This window comes from Numenius arquata, chromosome Z (assembly GCF_964106895.1).
Source record: "Numenius arquata chromosome Z, bNumArq3.hap1.1, whole genome shotgun sequence".
Lineage (NCBI taxonomy): Eukaryota > Metazoa > Chordata > Aves > Charadriiformes > Scolopacidae > Numenius > Numenius arquata.
In genome coordinates, this window is record NC_133616.1 from 64,112,618 (window position 1) to 64,132,943 (window position 20,326).

General features: G+C 40.2%; 1 protein-coding gene across 1 annotated transcript in view; it reads left to right on the forward strand.

Moving 5' to 3' along the window:
- Nucleotides 1-20,326, forward strand: part of CAMK4 (calcium/calmodulin dependent protein kinase IV) — a 169,406-nt gene that overhangs the window by 73,831 nt on the left and 75,249 nt on the right. Inside the window, exons 3-4 of the mRNA XM_074166544.1 lie at nt 17,990-18,052; nt 18,552-18,634. Coding sequence (XP_074022645.1) covers nt 17,990-18,052; nt 18,552-18,634 — 146 coding nt within the window. The remainder of the gene's footprint in view (nt 1-17,989; nt 18,053-18,551; nt 18,635-20,326) is intronic.

Consider the following 20,326-nt stretch of genomic DNA (forward strand, 5'->3'; position numbering starts at 1 on the left):
TGAGGAAGAGCCTGTGACTGTTTGCTTTTGATGCAGAGTCCCATTTCTTCAATTCCCTTTCTTAAATGCACATAAGGGAGCTCTGAAGAGCACAGGAAATTAGAAGATGACAAAGGAAGATGGTGAAAGAGCAAATATTCTGATTTTTCCATTCAAACTGACTGACTTTAAACACTGCACCAAACAAGACTAACTCACTGAGGAAGGGTGTCTGTAAAAACAGGGTGAGGGTCAGGGAGAGGGTGGTCCAGCTTGTTCTGAAATGGTAATAAGTGATGTGTGATTGGGAGTCTGGTGCCCGACTGGCAGCTCCAGCTTTGTGAATACTGATCACTACAGTACTGTAATTTCAAGTACAGCATTAAAAATTATTACTTTTGTCCCATGGGAATAGCTCATATAAGAAACAAATGATCCTTTTGGATTGAAGTAGTGTGCTAGGAACAGACTGCAAGAAACATAAAATGCCTATCAGTGTTCTTTTCATTTTAATAATAAGATTAATTTTTCATTCGGCCTGACTAATGCATTCTCACTTAAGAACAAATAAAATTTTGGGCAAGACATATCAGCCACTTCTGAGAGTACACACTTGTGGAGAGATGTGAGGTCTTAGGACATTCTGTAATTAATATTTCTTCACCATCTAGCTTAATAAAATAGTATTCTTAGAATATTTGCTCAGTTCTATTCGTTTTTTCCTGACTGCTAGGTAAGCCAACAAAGAGAAGTAGGAGAAAACGTGTTTATACAAACCTTTTTTTTTTTGTCAATAAAATAAAATAAAATTTTGGGAATATTTTATTTCAATTTAGATGTTTAATCATTCTTAACCCTTAATTAAAATTTTATATAGTTCCAAGAGGAGGAAAAAAGTGCTTTTTTGCTGGTTCAAAATTACTGAAACAGAATGCATCAGTTCTCTGTTTTGGTTTGATTTTGTCAAATTCAGCCCAAGTTTAGGAGTACTTTTGAATCCTTTTAAGTTACACTTTTGATGAATAAAATTTAGTTCAAAGAACACTTCTGTTTCTTACTCCTGAGGTGTCTGACTGTCAAAGTTAGGAAACTGGCAGGCAAATTAGGACTGTAAGTTCCAGAGCAACTAAAAGAGGTCCAAAGAAAAATTGATGTATGTATTAGTGGGAAAAAACCTCTCAGATAATGTATAATAAATTAAATTTGTGATTGTTCTTAACAGATATAAAAAGAAATATGTTTATAAAACAACATGTATGGGACAGGTAAATTAGTATGCTAAATTAATGCCTTTGATTTGCTCAGTTCCTGATCATAATTGAAATGTGGGATTATTATTTGATTTTTGCTATGCTTAGCAGATGTCTTAAATTCCACGCAGGTGACAAATAGAAAGGTCTGAATAATGTAATTTCTTTGTGGGGAAATCCATTTCATGAAGAAAAGCAGATCATATAGCACTTCAGAAAAACTCATCAAATGAGCAAAGTACCATGATGAACTTCTACACTTGCAATTTCAAATATGAGGTTGGTTTGCTTTTCACTACACGATTAACCTCTGCTTAAGAAAACTTAACTCAGTGCTTAAGAAAAATGAAGTATCTTCAGGATACGCTTTACAAATATGATTGTTACTACTTTTAAACCAAGACTTAAAAACTATGTGAAATTTACAACCAGTTGTTCTGGAACAGTTTTTGTTGCAAACAACATGTATCACCTGGATCGTATTGGAAGAACACCAGATTCTTGAAGGCAGCAAACATATTTGTGTGCTATTTATGAAATGAAACCTCTCCTCTGCAGACCTTTGCCTCCTTTTGGTGTGTTTTGAGAAAGCTGGGCAGCATATGAACCCGGGCTAGCCTGAAGATTGTCTCATAGTCTGGGCAGGAGAATACCTTCCAAGAAATTAGATCCACCTCTGCCTTAAATTTTCTACCTGGGTCTGGACAAGTTACTTTAAAAATAGTGAGGAGAACAGATGGCCTCTGTTCCGGGGTTTCTAAATTAAGACACCAAGTGCCTGCCTACCTTATAGGTCTACCAAATGCTAACAACTGTAACTGAAGTAATTTGGGAGCTGCCATTACAATAAAGCAACATGCTCTGCAGAAAGGAGATCAGGATGCTAACCTGGGTTGTCTGGAGCCTGGGTCTGAAACGAGGACATGGTGTATTCCCAATTCAACCTCTGCTGTTGGCCAAGGTATTTCTTTTGGTTTCAATGAGAAATGAGATAATACTTCTCAATGAAGTCTGTCTTTCAATGAGATAATACTTCTTTGGTTTGCTTCTCAGCAATGCTTCCAAGGGCAGCCTGGTTAATATGCCTAGATTTTAATTGATAGGTAGTGTCCCCTAAGAGTGATTAAGTATTATGAAGTATTAGGCCTTCTGTGTCTCAGTCAATGGGGCGTGCAGGTACAGAGATTATTTTGGAGAATTTGCATTTTTATTTCATTTTTTTCATGTGTGGGCATCCTCCCTCACTGGGTTTTTGATGTTTAACTAATACTTTCTCAGCACGTCAAAATCAGTATTTATGAAGCAGCATTCTTCTTGCAGACTGGTTGGTGTTCAAAATCAGACAAACGTTCAGGCACATGAACTTTTTCTCAGATCAGAAACAGAGTTTTCAAGCAACACTTATGCTGAAAGTAGTTGTGCTGGGATTAGTCTAATTGTATTAATCAGTTAGTCAATTTGAGAACAACAAATAGTTTATATCTGTGGAGCCGAGAGGATTGTGAGCAAATGTAAAGGTAACAGGCTTCCCTCCTGGGTAAGTGCGGTTAGATATCTAGAGTTAGAGTCTAAAGGAGATTAAAGAGGTCTATAAAGGCATATATAAAAAGCCTTAATTTTGTTCATGTTTGCATATATATACATATATATGTATATATATACACACAGTATAACATATACTTGTGTATATATTATAAAATATATATGTTCCTAACTATACAGGGCATATAGTTGGCTGAGTTTCCCAGTTTGTGTTGCAGTGAATTGGTGGTATTAAGTATTTGGTCTGTTTTCTTAGAGGAGTGCTGCTTTTGGTTGAGCCTGCCCAATTGACTGAGAAGGCAGGTGCCATGGGGGGTGGGGACTGTGCATCACACTTGGAGATAGTCAGAATTAGTAAATCAGTCTTTTATTGAAATTTGGGGGGAAAAAAAACCCAAAAATGTATGTTTGTAGCTATAAAATGAAAATTTCCAGTTTGCTGCCGTGTGGCCTTACAGGATTTACAATTTGAGTGCCTCCTGCCTCCATATGCCTTTTTCTCTGTAGGCTTTACAATAAGACTATACATATACACATATATCTCTATCCTGTGGTGCAATGATTGTCTGTACTCTTATTGGACTGACATCTGAGAGTGCTGAAGTTTAGGAGACATACCTGGTCCACGCAGAAAAGGGGAACCTGACATAATACTCCAATTTGTCTGAAGTGCTATGACAGTATTCTTTTTTCTCCATATTGCAAATGTTCGAAATATATTTACATATTTATCTATATTTGAGGTAATTTTTTTCCTCACAAAGCTGTTATTAATTAACACATTGTATTAATTTGTGATGATGTAACTTTTAAAAAAAATTTCAAAAAGGAAAAAAGAATAATGTCATATGTAAGTCTATGTGAAAACAGTCAACTGCACATGAGTACTCACCATTAAAAAGGTATATTTTTATCAACTAGTTCACACATTCTCTTCTGTTATTCATTCACACACACATACACACACTACGCATGCCATTGCTTGGTAATTATTGGGAAATGGTAATTTCTTAATTACCACTCCATCTGCAGTACTAGCTATTATATATGTAGATTACTTTATTTTTTCTGGTTTGCTCATTTTTAGTCATCCTTGTCATCATCTCATTCATGCGCTCTTCACATTGTTATGTTTCTTCTGAAAGATGAAAAAAATATTTCAGTCAAAATTCTTCTGAATAAAGAAATACAGTAGTAAGGCTTTGAGTTTTCCACTGCTTATATCCAGTTTTCCCTCATATGTAAGGGGAATCTGGGTTCCACAGTCTGACTCACTGCTTTTCAGAAGAAAGGGCTTTTCAGTAAAACTTAAGTCCATCAAATGTCTAAAGAAGAACAAGAAAGTTCATTTTACATAAATGCCCTACAAAAGAAGAGAGAACTGAAAGGATTTTTTTTTTTTGCAGTAAGATACCAAAGTTTTTTTCGCTTTAGAAGGTATGAAACTAAACACCAGTTAGTGGAAGTGGAAATTTTACTGAAAAATAGCTTTTAGTCCTTGGAGAGCAAAAAGTGTTTTTTGTCTGTATTAACAGGACATCCTTCAGAAAAGAAAAAAATCCAATTCTGCAATTCAAAAAAGCCTGTCCTGTATACATAAAGGTATTTAACATGTCATCTGCATTAGAATGTATTGTATTACATCACATTGTAGTGCAGGTGATTTGTAAAAACCACTTAACACAGGACAATATTTTTTACCTGTCGCCATTTAGATTGAATTGCCGTGTTCTTCCAGAGTAAGTCATACCTTGGGTTAAGAAGTTAAGATCAGAGAGTTTGTATTGTATCTTGGTTTTCCTTACTCCATTTTATTTATTGGCTAACACTGATTTCTGGTGTTCACATTTCTGGTTTTATTTTTCTGAAATACAAAAATTACCTAGTAAAAGGAGGGAAATATCAAGCTCAATTTATTGTTAAGCAGTTCAAGGAGGTTCAACCTACTGTATACTTTGCATTGTTGAACAAGTAGTTCTGAGAAACTAAATAATATCCCTTAGATTATTAATTCAGTAAAAAAGAAACAAACGACACACATGTAGCTTTGAATAACTTAATAGGAACTTTAGAGAAACGATTTGAGCTGCACATTTTCTTCCACTAACCCATTCATGTACATTTTGCTCCCTTCCTGCCTGCAGTGATTTGTCTTCCCCATGGCTTTAAGCAAGCCTAGAGGAGCTTTGTGTGTCTGCGGGGTATATAAATGTAGAGAGGCAAGACAGGGAATAGGAATGAAATGTACTGCTGTGTGAGGACATATTTAATGCCTAAAGCAAAGGTGCAACCCTGCAAAAGGGCTGAGTGGAGGTGCAGAGGTAAGTATTGAGCTATCCTGAGATTATAGCCCACCTCTTTAGAAACCCTTCATTATTTACAGCCTGTTAAAGAAATCTGGAGATGTGCCTTTGGTGGAGCTGTACTGCAGGGAAGGCAGAGCTTCTGCATAGATGGATGGTCTGTGAGGCTTGTGCTGGGGATATCTGAAAGCCTTCTCCCTCTGCATTTTAGGAAGTTGTTGTTTTCAAGAAGTCTATGTTGCGATCCAGTTATCACAGTTGTGACAGTTAACTTGTTTTGGGGGAGAGAGACTGAGCTTGGTTCTTTGCTGTCGAAAAAAGAATTAAGGGAAAACTGGCTGCATGGACGAAAAAATAAAGAGAAGGGAGAAAAGATAAGAAACCACAGTATTTTCTCCAGCTCTGGCAGTTCAGCTGTTGGAATAAAACTGGAACAGTGTACAATTTAAAATGTAGCATCCCAGGTTTATTACTCTGGCCTGAAGCTGAGTTCTCTGTAGCCCCTTAGAGAGGCAAATCTAACTGAGATCTATAAGAGAGACGATTTATTTTACCAAGAGCTCCGTAATCAGCATGTACTCCCTTGTCAAACTGGTTACGATGGTGCAATGGTGTACTTTGAGATAAAATACATCCTCTTTAGCTGAGGTGGTTTCCTTTTGTCTTATGTCCTTTAAGAGAAAGACTGACCACACGTAGGAAGGAATGGAAAAGCAAAAGTGGAAACTAGCACAGCAACTGTGTAAGGGGCACAGCCTGTGGGTTCCAGTTCCAGAAGCTTCTTTGAGAAATCATGAAGCCAGCATCACTGTCTGATCTCCATGAGATGTGTCACCTATCAGAGCATCTCTTAAGACTGAGGTTCAGTACAACTTTCTAATCTGAATATTGTGGCACTTGATGGCTGCAAGACTACTGTGTACGGATGAGGATCAACCCAAATTTTTGCCATACTAAACTTGTTCTCTGTCGAATCACTTAAGAAGGGCTTCCTTAAGAAAAAAAAAAAGAAGGCACCCCGCCCCAAACATCCCAAAACAACCCCAAACTGAATAAATAAAAAATAACTGATAGCATGTTTTCCTACAAATGTAGAAAAAATGCCCCACTTTCTTTGTTATTCCTCCCCCTTTGTTTTAAGCAGCCTTCGAATACTACTGTTTGATTCCAACAAGCTATTCCATTATACTTTAAATACATTGAATAAACATGTATTTGAAACTCCAGCTGGGCATGTTTTCAGTAGAGACAGTTGAAACCAGCTGGAAGCATTTCCATAACTAATAAGAAATAGCATAAATAAGATGGTTTGTATTTTAGTCCTACGGTATTCAAGTCATTTTCATTTACAGTTTTTTTTGAGAGAATTCTGATGTCAAATTTATTTTAGAATTGCAATGATTACAGGATATCCTAACTTCTGAGGATCCCTAAACAGTACTCTCAGGACTGAATGTCAGCCTGTAGAAATTCAGATTTTGCCTGCAAGATACATAACGCTAATACAGGTTTTGACTCTTTGTACACTGACAAAAAATAGTGCTATAAGAAGAAATATAATAATAATTGTAGGTTTCTGGACTGAGTGACAAACATAGTAGGTATAGGATTTCAATGTAAAAATATGAAAAAATACAAAGTCAGAAGAACTCTGTGACATGGCTTTCAAGAATTTGTGGGAAAAGTCACGATACCGGCAGATGAGAGCCCAAATTTCTACAAATGAGAAGCCAAAAATCTATAAATCAGAACTCTAGGCAAATTCATTTCAGGAAAATATTCATTTCACCATTATAACTTATTTCTGTTTTTCTTTTTGGGCCATTACTGTGTTACAACTGCAACACCACAGTGAGAAAACACATTAGCATTTCCATGTTTTAGGGATAAGGAACACATGAGGAACTGAGAGTAGAAGCTAGATCTGTAAAGTATTTGTATCCAGGCAATTAGTACCACAGTTCATAGCACATCAATAACTACCTCCTGCATGCTTTACTTCACAGGTACCATCTGCCTTCTCTTCTCCAGGCTAAACAGACCCAGGTCTCTCAGTCTTTCCTCATAGGAGGCACACTCCAGTCCCTTCATCATCTTCATGGCCCTTCATTGGACTCTATTCAGTATGTCCTTGTCCTCTTGTGTTGGGGAGCCCAGAACTGCATGCAGTAGACCAGGTGTGGCCTCACCAGTGCTGAGTAGAGGGGAAGGATCACCTCCTCTGACCTGCTGACAACACTTGTCTTAATGCAGTCCCGGATACCATTGGCCTTCTTTGCCGCGAGAGCACAGTGCTGGCTAATGTTCAACTTGGTGTCTACCAAGGCCTTTTCTGCAAAGGTGCTTTCCAGCATGTGCTAGTGCCTGGGGTTGTTCCTCCCCAGGTGCAGGACTTTGCACTTCCCCTTGTTGGAACTGCATGAGATTCCTGTCAGTGCATTTCTCCAGCCTGTCCGGGTCGCTCTGAATGGCAGCACAACCCTTTGGCATATGAGCCCCTCCTCACAGTTTGGTGTCATCTGCAAACTTGCTGAGGGTGCACTCTGCCCCATCATTCAGATCCTTTAAGAAGATGATAGGCAGGATTGGACCCAGTATTGATCCTTGGGGCACACAACTAGTTACTGACCTCTGGCTGGACCTTATGTCACTGGTGATGACCCTTTAGGCCTGGCCACTTTACTTTCTTCTCATCCAGCCCGTACTTCAACAGCTTGTCTATGGGGATCTTATGGGAAACAGTGTCAAAGGCCTTAATGAAATCCAGCTAGACAATGTCCACTGCTCTCCCCTCGTCTATGAAGTCAGTCATTTCACTGTAGAAGTTTCTCAAGTTGGTCAAGCATGCCTTACCCTTGGTGAATACTCCTGATGACTGACTTGTCCTTCGTGTGCCTGGAAATAGTTTTCAGGATTAGCTGCCCCATCACCTTCCCAGGGATTGAGCAGAAGCTGACTGGTCTGTAGATCCCTTGGTGCTCCTTCTTGCCCATGAGTGACATTTGCTTTCCTCCAGTCTTTAGGCACTTCTCCCAGTCACCGTGATCGATCAAAGATTGAGAGTGGCCATATAATGGCATCTGCCAGCTCCCTCAGCAATCATGGGTGCATCCCATCAGGGCCCATGGACTTATGTATGCTCAGTTTGCTTAAGTCATCCCTGACCTGATCGTCTTCCACCAAGGCTACGTCTTCCTTGCCCCGGTCCTTGCTCCAGCCTTTTCCCCTGGTCTCCAGGACCTGGGATTCCTGAAGGTCTTGCTACTAAAGACTGAGGTAAGAAGGCATTCAGTATCTCAGCCTGTGTCACCAGGACCCCTGCCTCATTCAGCAGCAGGCCTTAGCCCCCCTTTGTTCACCTGTCTACATATAGAAGCCTTTCTTGTTGCCTTTGACATCCCTGGCCAGATTCAATTCCATTTGGGCTTTAGTGTTCCTAACTTCATCCCTGGATGCTCGGACAATGTTTCTGTATTCCTTCCAGGTTATCCGTCCTTACTTCCATGCTCTGTATGCTTCCCTTTTGTGTTTGAATTAGGCCAGGAGCTCCTTGTTTATCCACACAGGCCTCCTAGCATTTTTGCCTGTCTTCCTACACACTGGGATGGTCTGCTCTTGAGATTGAAGGACGTGATCCTTGAATATAAACTAGTTGCTCAGACTCCCCTTCAGGAGCCTGAACTCCACCATCTCATGGTCAATGCAGCCAAGGCTGCCTTTGACCTTCACATCCCCAATGAACCCCTCCCTGTTGGTGAGTATAAGGTCCAGCAGAGCACCTCTCCTCACTGGCTCCTCTGTCACTTGGAGGAGGAAGTTATTATCAGTGCACTCCAGGTACCTCCTGGATTGCTTGTGTCCTGCTGTGTTGTCCTTCCAGCAGATACCAGAGTGGTTGAAGTTCCCCATGAGGACCAGGGCCTGCAAATGTAAGGCTGCTCCTATCTGACTGTAGAGGGCCTCATCCACTTGTTCTTCCTGGTCAAGTGGCCTATAGCAGACACACACTACGGTATTGCCTTTTAACTTGAGTGTATTATGTCACCTAAGAACTTGTGTGTTATAAGCCAGGTCTTCTTCCTCACATGAAGTGGATATGTGAAATGTATTTAAAGAGAGACAGCTTTATTACCACTGAGGTTCATACAGAGCTTGCTCATCCCAAAATGTATGAGAGTATGGTCAGAGTATTGCGGTTGTAATAAGGACCTCAAAAAACTTAGGTTGAAGGTCCCAGATAGTTTCTCATCACTGAGTAGCTAGACTTCACTACAAGCTGAAGTGGCCACAGATGTTCCCTGCAGTAATGTAGAACCGATGGGGTCTTCAGGGGCTGTGGGGTTTTTTAGGTACCAAAATTGCACCCAAAATCGCACTTATGCATCAGAGGTGGTTTTTAGGTCTGACTGTGTGTTATTTGCCAAATCTGCATGTGAATTCAGTGGCCATAAAGGGAGACGTAGACAAGTCTTATGAAATTCAAATATTCACCTGTTCAGGTTCAAGTTCACATAACTCACAATTGCTGCCTTTCAGCATCTCCTCCATTTACTCCTAAGTAGTATGTAGTGTCAGGGAACACAGAATCAAGCATGGAAGGCACCCTGTGGCTCTTGTGTGCAGAATTCACAGGTTGGGGTGATCTGTTGGGGACGGAACTTGCTGTATGTTCCTGCTGCTCTCAGCCTGCTCAGTCACTTGTCCTTTTTATCCAGCACAGCTCCTAGATCCTGGCAGAGGAGGAAAGTTAACGTGCTGCCATTAATGTAGTTGAGACATTCTCCGCAGGGACTGGAGAGCTGTAGGGACAAAACCAGTCCTGTAATTTCTAATGTTATTTGTTAACACGTAGCGTTAACAGGAAATCACAGTTTCTAATCTATGAAGCAATCTCTCTAAATTAGTTACACGGCCTTGCTTTCACAGGTCTGCCTACCTCTCTTAGCCATCTCACCATCTCTACATGCTTCTCTGTATTCTCTTTCAACTGTATCAAATATTCTTCATTTTCAGTCCCTAAAAAGTTTCTGCATGGGATTCCTCCCCTGCTTTGCTTTTACTGTGTTACTCAGATTATAAAGTATACAGCCTGTGAATTTGAACCAGTTTGGGGGCATAGGGTCATTTATATGGTTCTTGTAAGTGTAGAGTTACAGCTTCTATGTACTACCAAGCAACACTGAAGTGACTTCAGGACCCCTCATTGTCAGTGCTTGGGGCTTACCTACCAGAAGAGTTCCCTAGCATCAGGAGATTACACGTCTCCTAGTGCAGGTGTCATTTAAGCAGCAGGTCCAGAGATTCAGGGTAGTTCATGAGAAAAAATCTGGACCTGATGTTGTCCTGGCTTCATCCCATCTGAAATGTTTTGAACAAAATAGTCTCATTTGATCATCAGACTCACAACGAGGCCTTCCCCAATCATCATCTGTTATTGCTTTGTCGTGGTTTAACCCTGGCCAGCAGCAGAGCCCCACGCAGCTGCTTGCTCACTCCCCCTCAGTGGGATGGGGGAGAGTAACAGAAGGGTAACGGTAGAAAACTCGTGGGCTGAGATAAAAACAGTTTCACAGGTAAATGCACAAGAGAAGCAAACCAAGGAATTCATAGATTCATAGATTGGTCCAGGCCGGAAGGGACCTCCAAAGGTCATCTAGTCCGACCTCCCTGCAGTCAGCAGGGACACCCCCAACTAGACCAGGTTGCCCAGGGCCTTGTTGAGCTTCACCTTGAATATCTCAAGGGAAGGGGCCTCAACCACCTCCCTGGGCAACCTGTTCCAGTGTTCCACCACCCTCATGGTAAAGAACTTCTTCCTAATATCCAATCTAAATCTCCCCTTCTCCAGCTTAAAACCATTGCCCCTCGTCCTGTCGCTGCAGGCCTTTGTAAACAGACCCTCCCCAGCCTTCCTGTAGGCCCCCCTCAGGTACTGGAAGGCCGCTATGAGGTCTCCCCGGAGCCTCCTCTTCTCCAGGCTGAACAACCCCAGCTCCCTCAGTCTGTCCTCATAGGAGAGGTGCTCCAGCCCCCTGATCATTTTGGTGGCCCTCCTCTGGACCCGCTCCATCAGGTCCATGTCCTTTCTATATTGAGGGCTCCAGACCTGCACACAGTACTCACATTCATTCACTGCTTCCCCTCGGCAGGCAGGTGTTCAGCCATCTCCAGGAAAGCAGGGCTCCATCATGCATAACAGTTACTTGGGAAGACAAATGCCATCACTCTGAACGTCCCCCCTTTCCTTCTTCCCCCAACTTTTTTTGTTGAGCACCATGCTACATGGCATGGGATATCCCTGTGGTCAGCTGGGGTCATCTGTCCCGGCGGTGTCCCGTCCCAACTTCTTGTGCACCCCTAGCCTGGGGCAGCATGAGAAGCAGAAAAGGCTCTGATGCTGTGTAAGCACTGCCCAGCCACAGCTAAAACAACCCTGTGTTATCAACAACGTTTTCGTCACATATCCAAAACTCAGCCCCATACAAGTTACTGTGAAGAAAGATAATTCTATCCCAGCCAAAACCAGTACATTGATTACATAGAATAATTTGATATCTGTGATGGAGATTTGCATATTAATGGTAGCCCTCATGCATCAAACCTCCACTGGGTAACAGTGAAGGTTCGCATGCACTTGTAAGTGTGAGTTGATTCAGAGAAGCTTGGGTACACTAGCATACTATTTATGTGCAATTTCTTAAATAGCAGCAAGCATTGCACGTGGCTAATAATATAAGTAGACATAATGTATTCCAGATCTTTACCATCCAGCTGAGGACTCCTAAGAAATTCGAGTAGCTTTAAGATAAAATGTTGTACAGGATGATAGGAAATGTCCTATCCCCTAATAGCTCTCGTTTTCTAAGGGACTACTGTTACATGGCAATTTATTTATTCAGAGGTATGGTGGGAATGTGAAACATTTTACAGAATGCCAGATGTCTAAAATTGGTTACATCACTTAGAATAAAAGCTGGATTAATGAATTTTCACTGAGAAGAGAGGACATTTTTTGATTTGTAATTTTATAGGTGAAAAGCAAGAATGGGCAAGAAAATGGCAAGTACATTTTCTAAATAATGCTATAAATGCGATCATTTTGAACTAAAAAAAAAAAAAGTACTTATCTTTTAATTTAGACATTGTTCTTGAATCTTAAAAGTGTCCTCCTCCAGCCAGATTTATTCACTATAAATAGTGAATAGCTGAAATGAGCAGTTCATGAATACCTAATAGCCTGAAATTTGTTTGCATAAACCATTCAACAATTATGAAACATATTTGCAGAAATCTGTGTATAAATGAGTCAGGAACAGAAATAACAACCAAATTAATCAGATAGTTAGACCACAGCATATAATAAGGCCTCTTCTAATGAATGTATAACTTGTTTTGAACTTAGACATAAAATGTATTATTGCGAATGACCAGTACTGTGTAAGATATAACTGCATCTGGACCCATCCCTTGCTCTTTGGTGATGCCACCAAGTTGATGTGGGTGAGCAAGAGTACCATTCACAAAGGCTTGTGTGTCTTTGGGGAATATTACCTGTATCTGGTCAGCTTTACCATTGAAATCATATAATATAATATGAAGGGCCCGTTAATCAGATGCATCAGTATGTGATTTACTGTGCTGAAGTCTATAGAACCCTACAAATCATCTCTATCCATCTGATGGTTCGCCTGCAAATGTACTGTGCTTTTTCAGACACAGAAGTGTTGCATTTTTGATGGAACAGTTTACATTTAACAGATTAACAGTACGATCATATGCAGATACTGCATTTCTCTTTCATTTTTTAGAAGCACATGCTTATACAAGCCCAGCTAATCTGCATTTGCAGCCAGCAGGTTTGCATGTACAGGCGGAGTTTTAGGCACACAACAGGACAAATGCAGGCACATTGATGTAACTGGTAGTTATGCCACGCTCTAGTGTGTTCAGTCTGAAGAGTATGCATCAATTGAAGAGTTATAGCTGCAAATTGGAAGTGTGGACATGTGCACAGAAAATTGCTCTAATAATGAATAGTCTATTTTCTTTGCATTAGTAATACAAGTTTACTTATGGAGGCTCAAAATAAAAATTCTCAGTAACCTACAGAGTGAAAACTCCCTGCTGAGTTTATGGAAGACACCGCAGGGCTGTGCAATTACTGCTGTGCTTTATTGTATTGTTTGATGTGTTCTTCAGGGACCTCATGTTCAGCCTGAATGGAGAAAGAGCCAGAATAGTCTGCTAAGCTTAAAACACAAAAAAAGATGATTTTTAACCTTTTCTCCTAAAAAAAAAAAAAAAAAAGAGAGAAGATAATATTGGTCTGTTGGGAGTACAAAGTTGCTCCCTTACAAAGAGAGAGCTGCTGACCTTGCTGAGAAGGTCAAGCAATGTCCCAGCAAGAACAGCCCCTAAAACATAGGAGGAATTCTTTACTTGAGAAACTCTTATTCTCATTTTTTAAAAAAAAAAAAGGTCATGCAAAGAATCAAATCACCTGAAGCAGGTGTTAAATAAATGCCCTTGTTGGAAGAAGTATCCTTTCATTCAGAAGGGTCAGCTTTTTTTAATTCTGCTTTTACCCACTGTCCACTGCTATGGTGATTACTGAATTGCACCAGAGTAACTCGGAGAGATAGACTGGGTCATACATAAAGCATCTATTTTCATTTGTTCTGTGATTTTTCTGTCATATCACTTTTTGTATACCCCAAGATTCTTTATCACTTGTGGTGAAGACTGATCTTGTATTGTATCCTGTATTGATACGTAGACCAGCTCAGATGCATGATTTCAGTGATACTACCCAGCTTTACAAAGACGAAAAAGCGCATTCAGAAGTCTTCTTTAGAGAGTCTTAATCTTGGAAGTCGACTAAAAGACTTTCTGAGAAGATATTCTATGTTTCAGCTAGGCAGAAACTGGAATTCCTGCTACCCAGGACGTTCTGAAATTAAAAAGAAAAACCTAAAACTGTATAGAAAATAAGTACTTTGAATCTTCTTCTTGTGAAGATTTATATAAATTCAAGCTTTAAATTCAAGTTAATTTCCTTTTTTCTTGAAACCTTTTAAGAGGACCTGAATAATCCAGCAGCCCTGTGTGTAGTTGCGACAATTGGGAACAGACCTTTTAGACTAGTAGGGAATTGGCAGCTCTGCTTGCAGGTAGTTTGTATCTGTATAGGTTTTAATATTTCAGATTAACTGCGAGAAGACAAAATAATGGCAAAGTTATAAATGGTAATTAGCAATTCACTTCATAAAATACAGAAGGGGTTAGGCTGCAGAGCAGTTACTTTATCTGAGATGAACATAAAAATTGTTTCTTGGAAGCACTTTTTAATAGAGTGTGGTAGCAAGCCAATAACGATTTGCAGCATGTTCCCTCTAAGTGCAGAGAAATACATGCTCAGAGCCGGACCTGTTGGTTCAATAAAGCATTCATTGCTCAAATTAGAGATGTTCATGTGAGTCAGTGCAGCTATGCAGGGCTGGGGTGAACATTCTCCCTGAGGTGGGTAGTGCTGTGAAGCTCCTTGAGAGCTGTTTGCATAGACTGCTTCACACCACTTGCCTGGGCACAGTATTGCCACCCAACTTGCATGGTGGTCACACACCTGGTCAGATGTGCCTCTCCATGTCCACAGTGCCCTGGGGAAGGAGGGCAGCAGAGACTGGACTTGCAGGATGAGGAGTGTGCTCTACTCCTTGCTCTCTACTAAGTTTGAGGGCTCTGTACCTCTGTTGGCCATGTGTTTTCAGGATGGTGTACCATATTGCAAGGCAGCAGCTGGATTAATCTTTTTACAGTGACAGTTAATTTTATGTCATTTCATTTGATTTGGATAGAGGCAACACTTTCACATCTCAGGGGTTTGTAGCATCAGTCCACCTTACCATCTCAGATGGAAGGAAGTCAGCTTTCATTAAGGATTTTTCCAGCCCTTTCCTTTGTCAAAATAGTCTGAAATGTATAAATCACAAATAAACTGATTATAGACCTAGCGCTACTTCACTTCACAGTATCAAATTTCAATGACACAGTGTTTGTACAGACATATCTATAAAATAGATACATCCCTAATTCTAGAGCAATTAAATAACTGGAGAAGCAAAGTACTAGGAATAATTACCTTGTTTATGTAAATGCTTTAATATAAATTAAGGGGTGGATAATTTCATTCACCCATACTTGCAAATGCTGTCCTAACTTCCTGGACCTTGGTTGTGTGAAATACTCTCTTAATGCTGTTAATCTTATGCCTGCCTGTCCGTAAACAAGACATACGATTGCAGTTTTAAGTGCACACAGCACGCTGCCGCTTGTCTGGTGATCTTGGGTAACACCGTGAAGCCATGCATCCCTCTGCAGTACAGGTAGATGTTTCAGTTCAGCGCGCTGGGTTCTTTTACTGCCTCTTGCTCCCAAGTTCAAGTCTTTGCTGCTGCAGGTACTTTGTCCTGTTAGATTAAAGGCAGCATGCAGATGCTGACCTGTGCTACAGTCACAGCTCCTGGTTTGCTTACTAAAGTGTACTGTGGAGCCAAACATACTTAATTTGCCCAAACATTTGTGGTAATTGGATATTCTGGGTAAATTGCCTGAGTTTTAAAACTTGTTACTCTAGCAACATACATTATAGAGTGAAATGCCTGACTGTCATCCGATCAAATAATTTCTGTCAGGAATATAAGCAGTTGAATTGCTGATAATCCTGCCCAAACTAAAAATAGGTTTGGCCCTGATATAAGTAGGTACATTTTGTTGGAAGGCACTGAAACAAGATAAATGTTGATATAGCTCTATATTTAGTGTAGGAGAAGGTACGAAAATAAAAGTGATAAAACAGGCTGTCTGTAATAAAATGCCATGACTACATATGCTGCTGCTTTTACTCTGGAACGATTCTTATCACTTATACATGCAGGTTTCTGTTGTAAAATCTATCCCAATAGCCATTTTCCAGGATGCTTATAAATATGGAACACTCCTGAGCGTTTCTCTGTGGCGTATTTGCCATTGCATCTTAGCATCTTGAATTTTTAAGTATGTTTTCCTCATACCACTACCTGAGGAAATATGGTGAAAGTCTACTGTTTTGTGTCAGGTCAGGAACTGGATCATAGAGGGACTTGCCTATGGTTGCAGAGTAAAAGTCTAGGAAAGCAAGAACCTGAAACTGAGTCTCAGTTCACTTTTTCCCCTAATTTGTTGCCACCTGCAAGATGAGAAGAGGCCTCTATAGTTTCTCAGTTGTCACTACTCAGTGCCAAAAGGAAGCATCTTTGGACAGCCTCTTCCATGCTTGTTGCCAGGCATGCCTGATGCGCAAACATTTTCAAAACTGCAGAAAGCAAACCGTAGGTTGTTCAGTTTGTAGTGGTGCTTTTTGGATAAGGCTCAGTCTAAACCACTCTCCTGGGGAAATGCCTGTCCATGCAATATTGTACATTAATTTTTCTGATCCTGTCCAAGGTGCAAAGTGTATGAAAACAGTCCAGACGTGTATTACTCTCTGAATCAAGAGCCCCTTGCTACCCAGCAGTGAGCTTTGGAACCCCTGGCTGTGTGTTTGCACTCACAAAAGTAACCCAGAGCTGAAAAACTGCACTGATGGAAGGGGATGTTGAAACTGAGTAAGACCACAGGCTGGTGCTCACAGCATTTTAGGAAAACTGCCCAGGAGACCATTCTTCAAACGTGCTTCTCAGTATTTACGTAGCAGGCAAGAGTAAGGAAAAAACACTTGCATTTGGAGTAAAAAGCAATGAAGTTTAGAAAGCATGTGATGGTCACAGAGCTTAACAGGTCCTATGTTTGATTCCAGAGCAAGCATTTACCTGTGGAGATTTAGTTATTGGCCATGTTCTTTACCTCCAGTTAGGTGTTCAGGTAATGCAGTATTTCATTCCTCTTTGATTTTGGCTTTCTGCTGCTTCTCACACGCACTGAATCTGTCCAAAGTTATTTTTTTTCTTTCTTTCATTTTGCTTTCTGGCAGAGCCACTAAAAGAGGTTAAACGTCAATGAGTTTCAAGAAATCCCTAAGGGCTATAGTTCTCCACTCATTTATACCACTGTCAGAGCACTGTGGCATTACTAACCTGGAATCATTCCTGATTGACACAAGGGGAGAATCAAATTCTGCCTATCCTGTAGTTCTCAGTGTGACTGATACTTGCATTTTGTTGTCACTGGAAAAAAAAATGCTGAGAAGTACATCTCTTCTTTCAGGTGATAAAGAAAGGGATCATTTTTTAAGCATGTGTCTTCCTCACTAAGAATTTGAAGGTAGTTTTATGTCTGTTTTGAAGGTTTATGTGATATGACTGTTCATTTCCCGCGTGATGTAAAACACCAAAATCAAAACCAAACCCTGTGTTTGATAGAAAAACCTCCACTAAAAAAAAAAAAACAACACACAACCCCCCTCAAAATGGTCTGCTTGATGTCATCTGTGCCATCAGCTTGGAAACAGGTAGTTTGATGCGCACATGCTGTGTGCAGAAACCTTTTCCCAGTACAGCTGCTGAACAGTGTGTCAATAGGAACCTATTCTGGCATAAACCGAATCGACAGAAGAAGCGATAGACAAGGGCAGAACTTGAGAAAAAATAGGAATTGTAGCACCTTTTTCAGATGTCTTGCCTATATTCTGCTTCTTGTGTGACTTACATATACATTTGTAGTCATCCTGCTAGATGCAGATGTTTTTCTCTTATAGTAGCTGTCTCATGTGAAAGGAAAACTCTCCTTACAGGATGTTTGGCTTGTGTGTCTCATGTCATCTTATTCTCCTAGGAGATGTAGAAATGCTGTTTATACATATTTTCCTATGATACAGCTAGAAGTTTCTATGGTGAACATAGAAATAATTTTTTTACTTTTTTCCTCCCCACTTTTAACCAGGTAGACAAGAAAATTGTCCGCACAGAAATTGGAGTTCTTCTTCGCCTTTCGCATCCAAACATTGTAAGTTTAGCCTTGTTCTTTCACTCCACATTTGTTCCTTTGCTTTTTTAAAAATTCTTTCCATCCTGAGAAATGGCCATTGTGGTTCTCCTGTATACACTTGGGAGAGCCCTGGGTTAAATCTTCAGGTTCTCCTCGTGAGCACATTAGCAGCTCATTATGGAAGACTGTTAAATTATACTTGACTTTAAAATAAATTATTGATATTCTGACAAAGTTGAGTGAGAAACTATGCAAAAGAAGTTCTGTAAATGAAAGGGGAAGTTGGTATTGTCAGCCTTTGGAGGATGAGAAAGGTCTTATATTCAGTTACTCTGAAAGGTTGTCAGACAGGTGTTGACAAGCACTGATGAAAGCAGCTTCTTAAACTCCTGTGTTACATAGAGGTTGCTGAGGTATGAGGAGTATGAAAACTAAAAAAACAAAAATAAAAAGTTAGGCATGTGATATGCTCAGCAAGAAGACAAACAAAATGAATCCTTTTTGTTATCTTCACCAGATAAAACTGAAGGAGATATTTGAGACCCCCACAGAAATCAGTCTTGTTCTGGAATTGGTCACAGGTGGAGAACTGTTTGACAGGTAAGTTGCCAGTACACACCTTGCTCGGTACCCTCCCCAGGGATGTTACAGTCCAGATTTCTTCTCTGCACATAATCCCTGTGTTAGTAATTACTGGAATTATTTCATCAGAATATGGTTTATTCACATGAGTAAATGTCTGCAGGAATTGGTTTAAAAATGTGTTTGGAAATGTGATTATCATGAGATTTTTATGGAAAGGATACATGAGTTGAAAATGGAGGAAATTGACAGTAAATTCTGAAGAGCACACAGTATTGAAGGAAGGTGCTCAGCAGGTGCAGAGCATCAGAGTGCGCTAGAGCAGACAAAAGGCAGGAGAAACTGGCAAAATCGCATTGACAGGTCATCATAGAATATAGTAGGTACCAATCAGCCTACCAGGAGGATAGTATTATTTCAGATACAAAATTGCTAAGCAGAGTAACAAGAAAGAAATTCTCTTCGGTATTCATTGTATTTTTAAAATCTCTGGTTTTGTTACAAAGGTTCTGCAAGATGACTGTTGAGTTCTTAAGGTATTGCTTATAAGGCTGCATATGCTTGTGATGTAGGTGCATATGCATAAAGTGAAATTATTCTGTAATCGTGTTGGAGCGATATTTTACTGGTAGGGATTTTGTTTCTCAGAGCAAAAGAAGATATAAAAAGTATTTGATACTGGTTTGAGTAAACCATTTAATTCACCACCAATGGCGTTGGTGATTCCAGCTCACTAAGGACAGGTTATTTGATATTCCTTCTTCTGTAATTAAGTTTAGTATTTTAGAGGACTGTTACACAAATACACATCAAAGACCCAGTCTGAAATTATCTTTGACTTGAGAAAACAAAAACACGGGTTTTTTTGGTACCATGGTCATAGCTACAACCTTGAGATGAACTGTTTCTGAACAATAACAACAAAAGCAACTCCTGTAACATCTTTAGTTTGACAGAAGAAAGGTGCATACTCTCTGAAGACGCAGCCAAAGCAATCAGGAGAAATGTGCTGCAAGTTAAACCAGCGAGTGCCCAGTCCTGAGCTAGAGAGGACCCTGCACAAGATGCCTTACCTTTCACATAGCCCTTTATATATCCACATGGGGTGGTTTCAGATTGGGTGGTTTTCAGGAATGCTGGATACTCTCAGGAGTCTTTAATAAGAAGAGTTTGCAGAGGGAAAGCAAATAGGCCACTGAAATGGTTGCTTCCTGAGCAGCAACCATCTGTGTGGTAGAAGAACTGAAGGTAAAAGACTCCATGGGATCCAGGATGCGGAATTGCATTATTTGGTGGAACTAGGCTTTAATATTATGACATTTTTAACATTCTGTAATCTTTACTCAGCAGTGATTACAGGATTTGAGCTCTCAGATTGATTGTTCTCAAAAATTGTATGCTTAATCCAGTAGTTTCACTAGGATGAGCTGTCTGACATTGCCTGATGAGCAGCAAAGCTGTTTGGTCACTTCATAGAATTGCGGTGCCCCCTTGTGATGCTATGAATGAGCACTAACGCTAAGGAGGTCTTCCGAATTCAGAATCCTCCTTTTCTCCATATAAAACAGAACTGGAAACTTGGGCAATAGAGTTCTCTCTGATCTGTAACTTGGAAAAAAACCAACCAACGAAACAAAAAACATAGAAAGCTATTTTCAGGTGTTAAGCTAGCGGTAGGAGTATTACTTCACTCTTCAACCTTAAACCAAA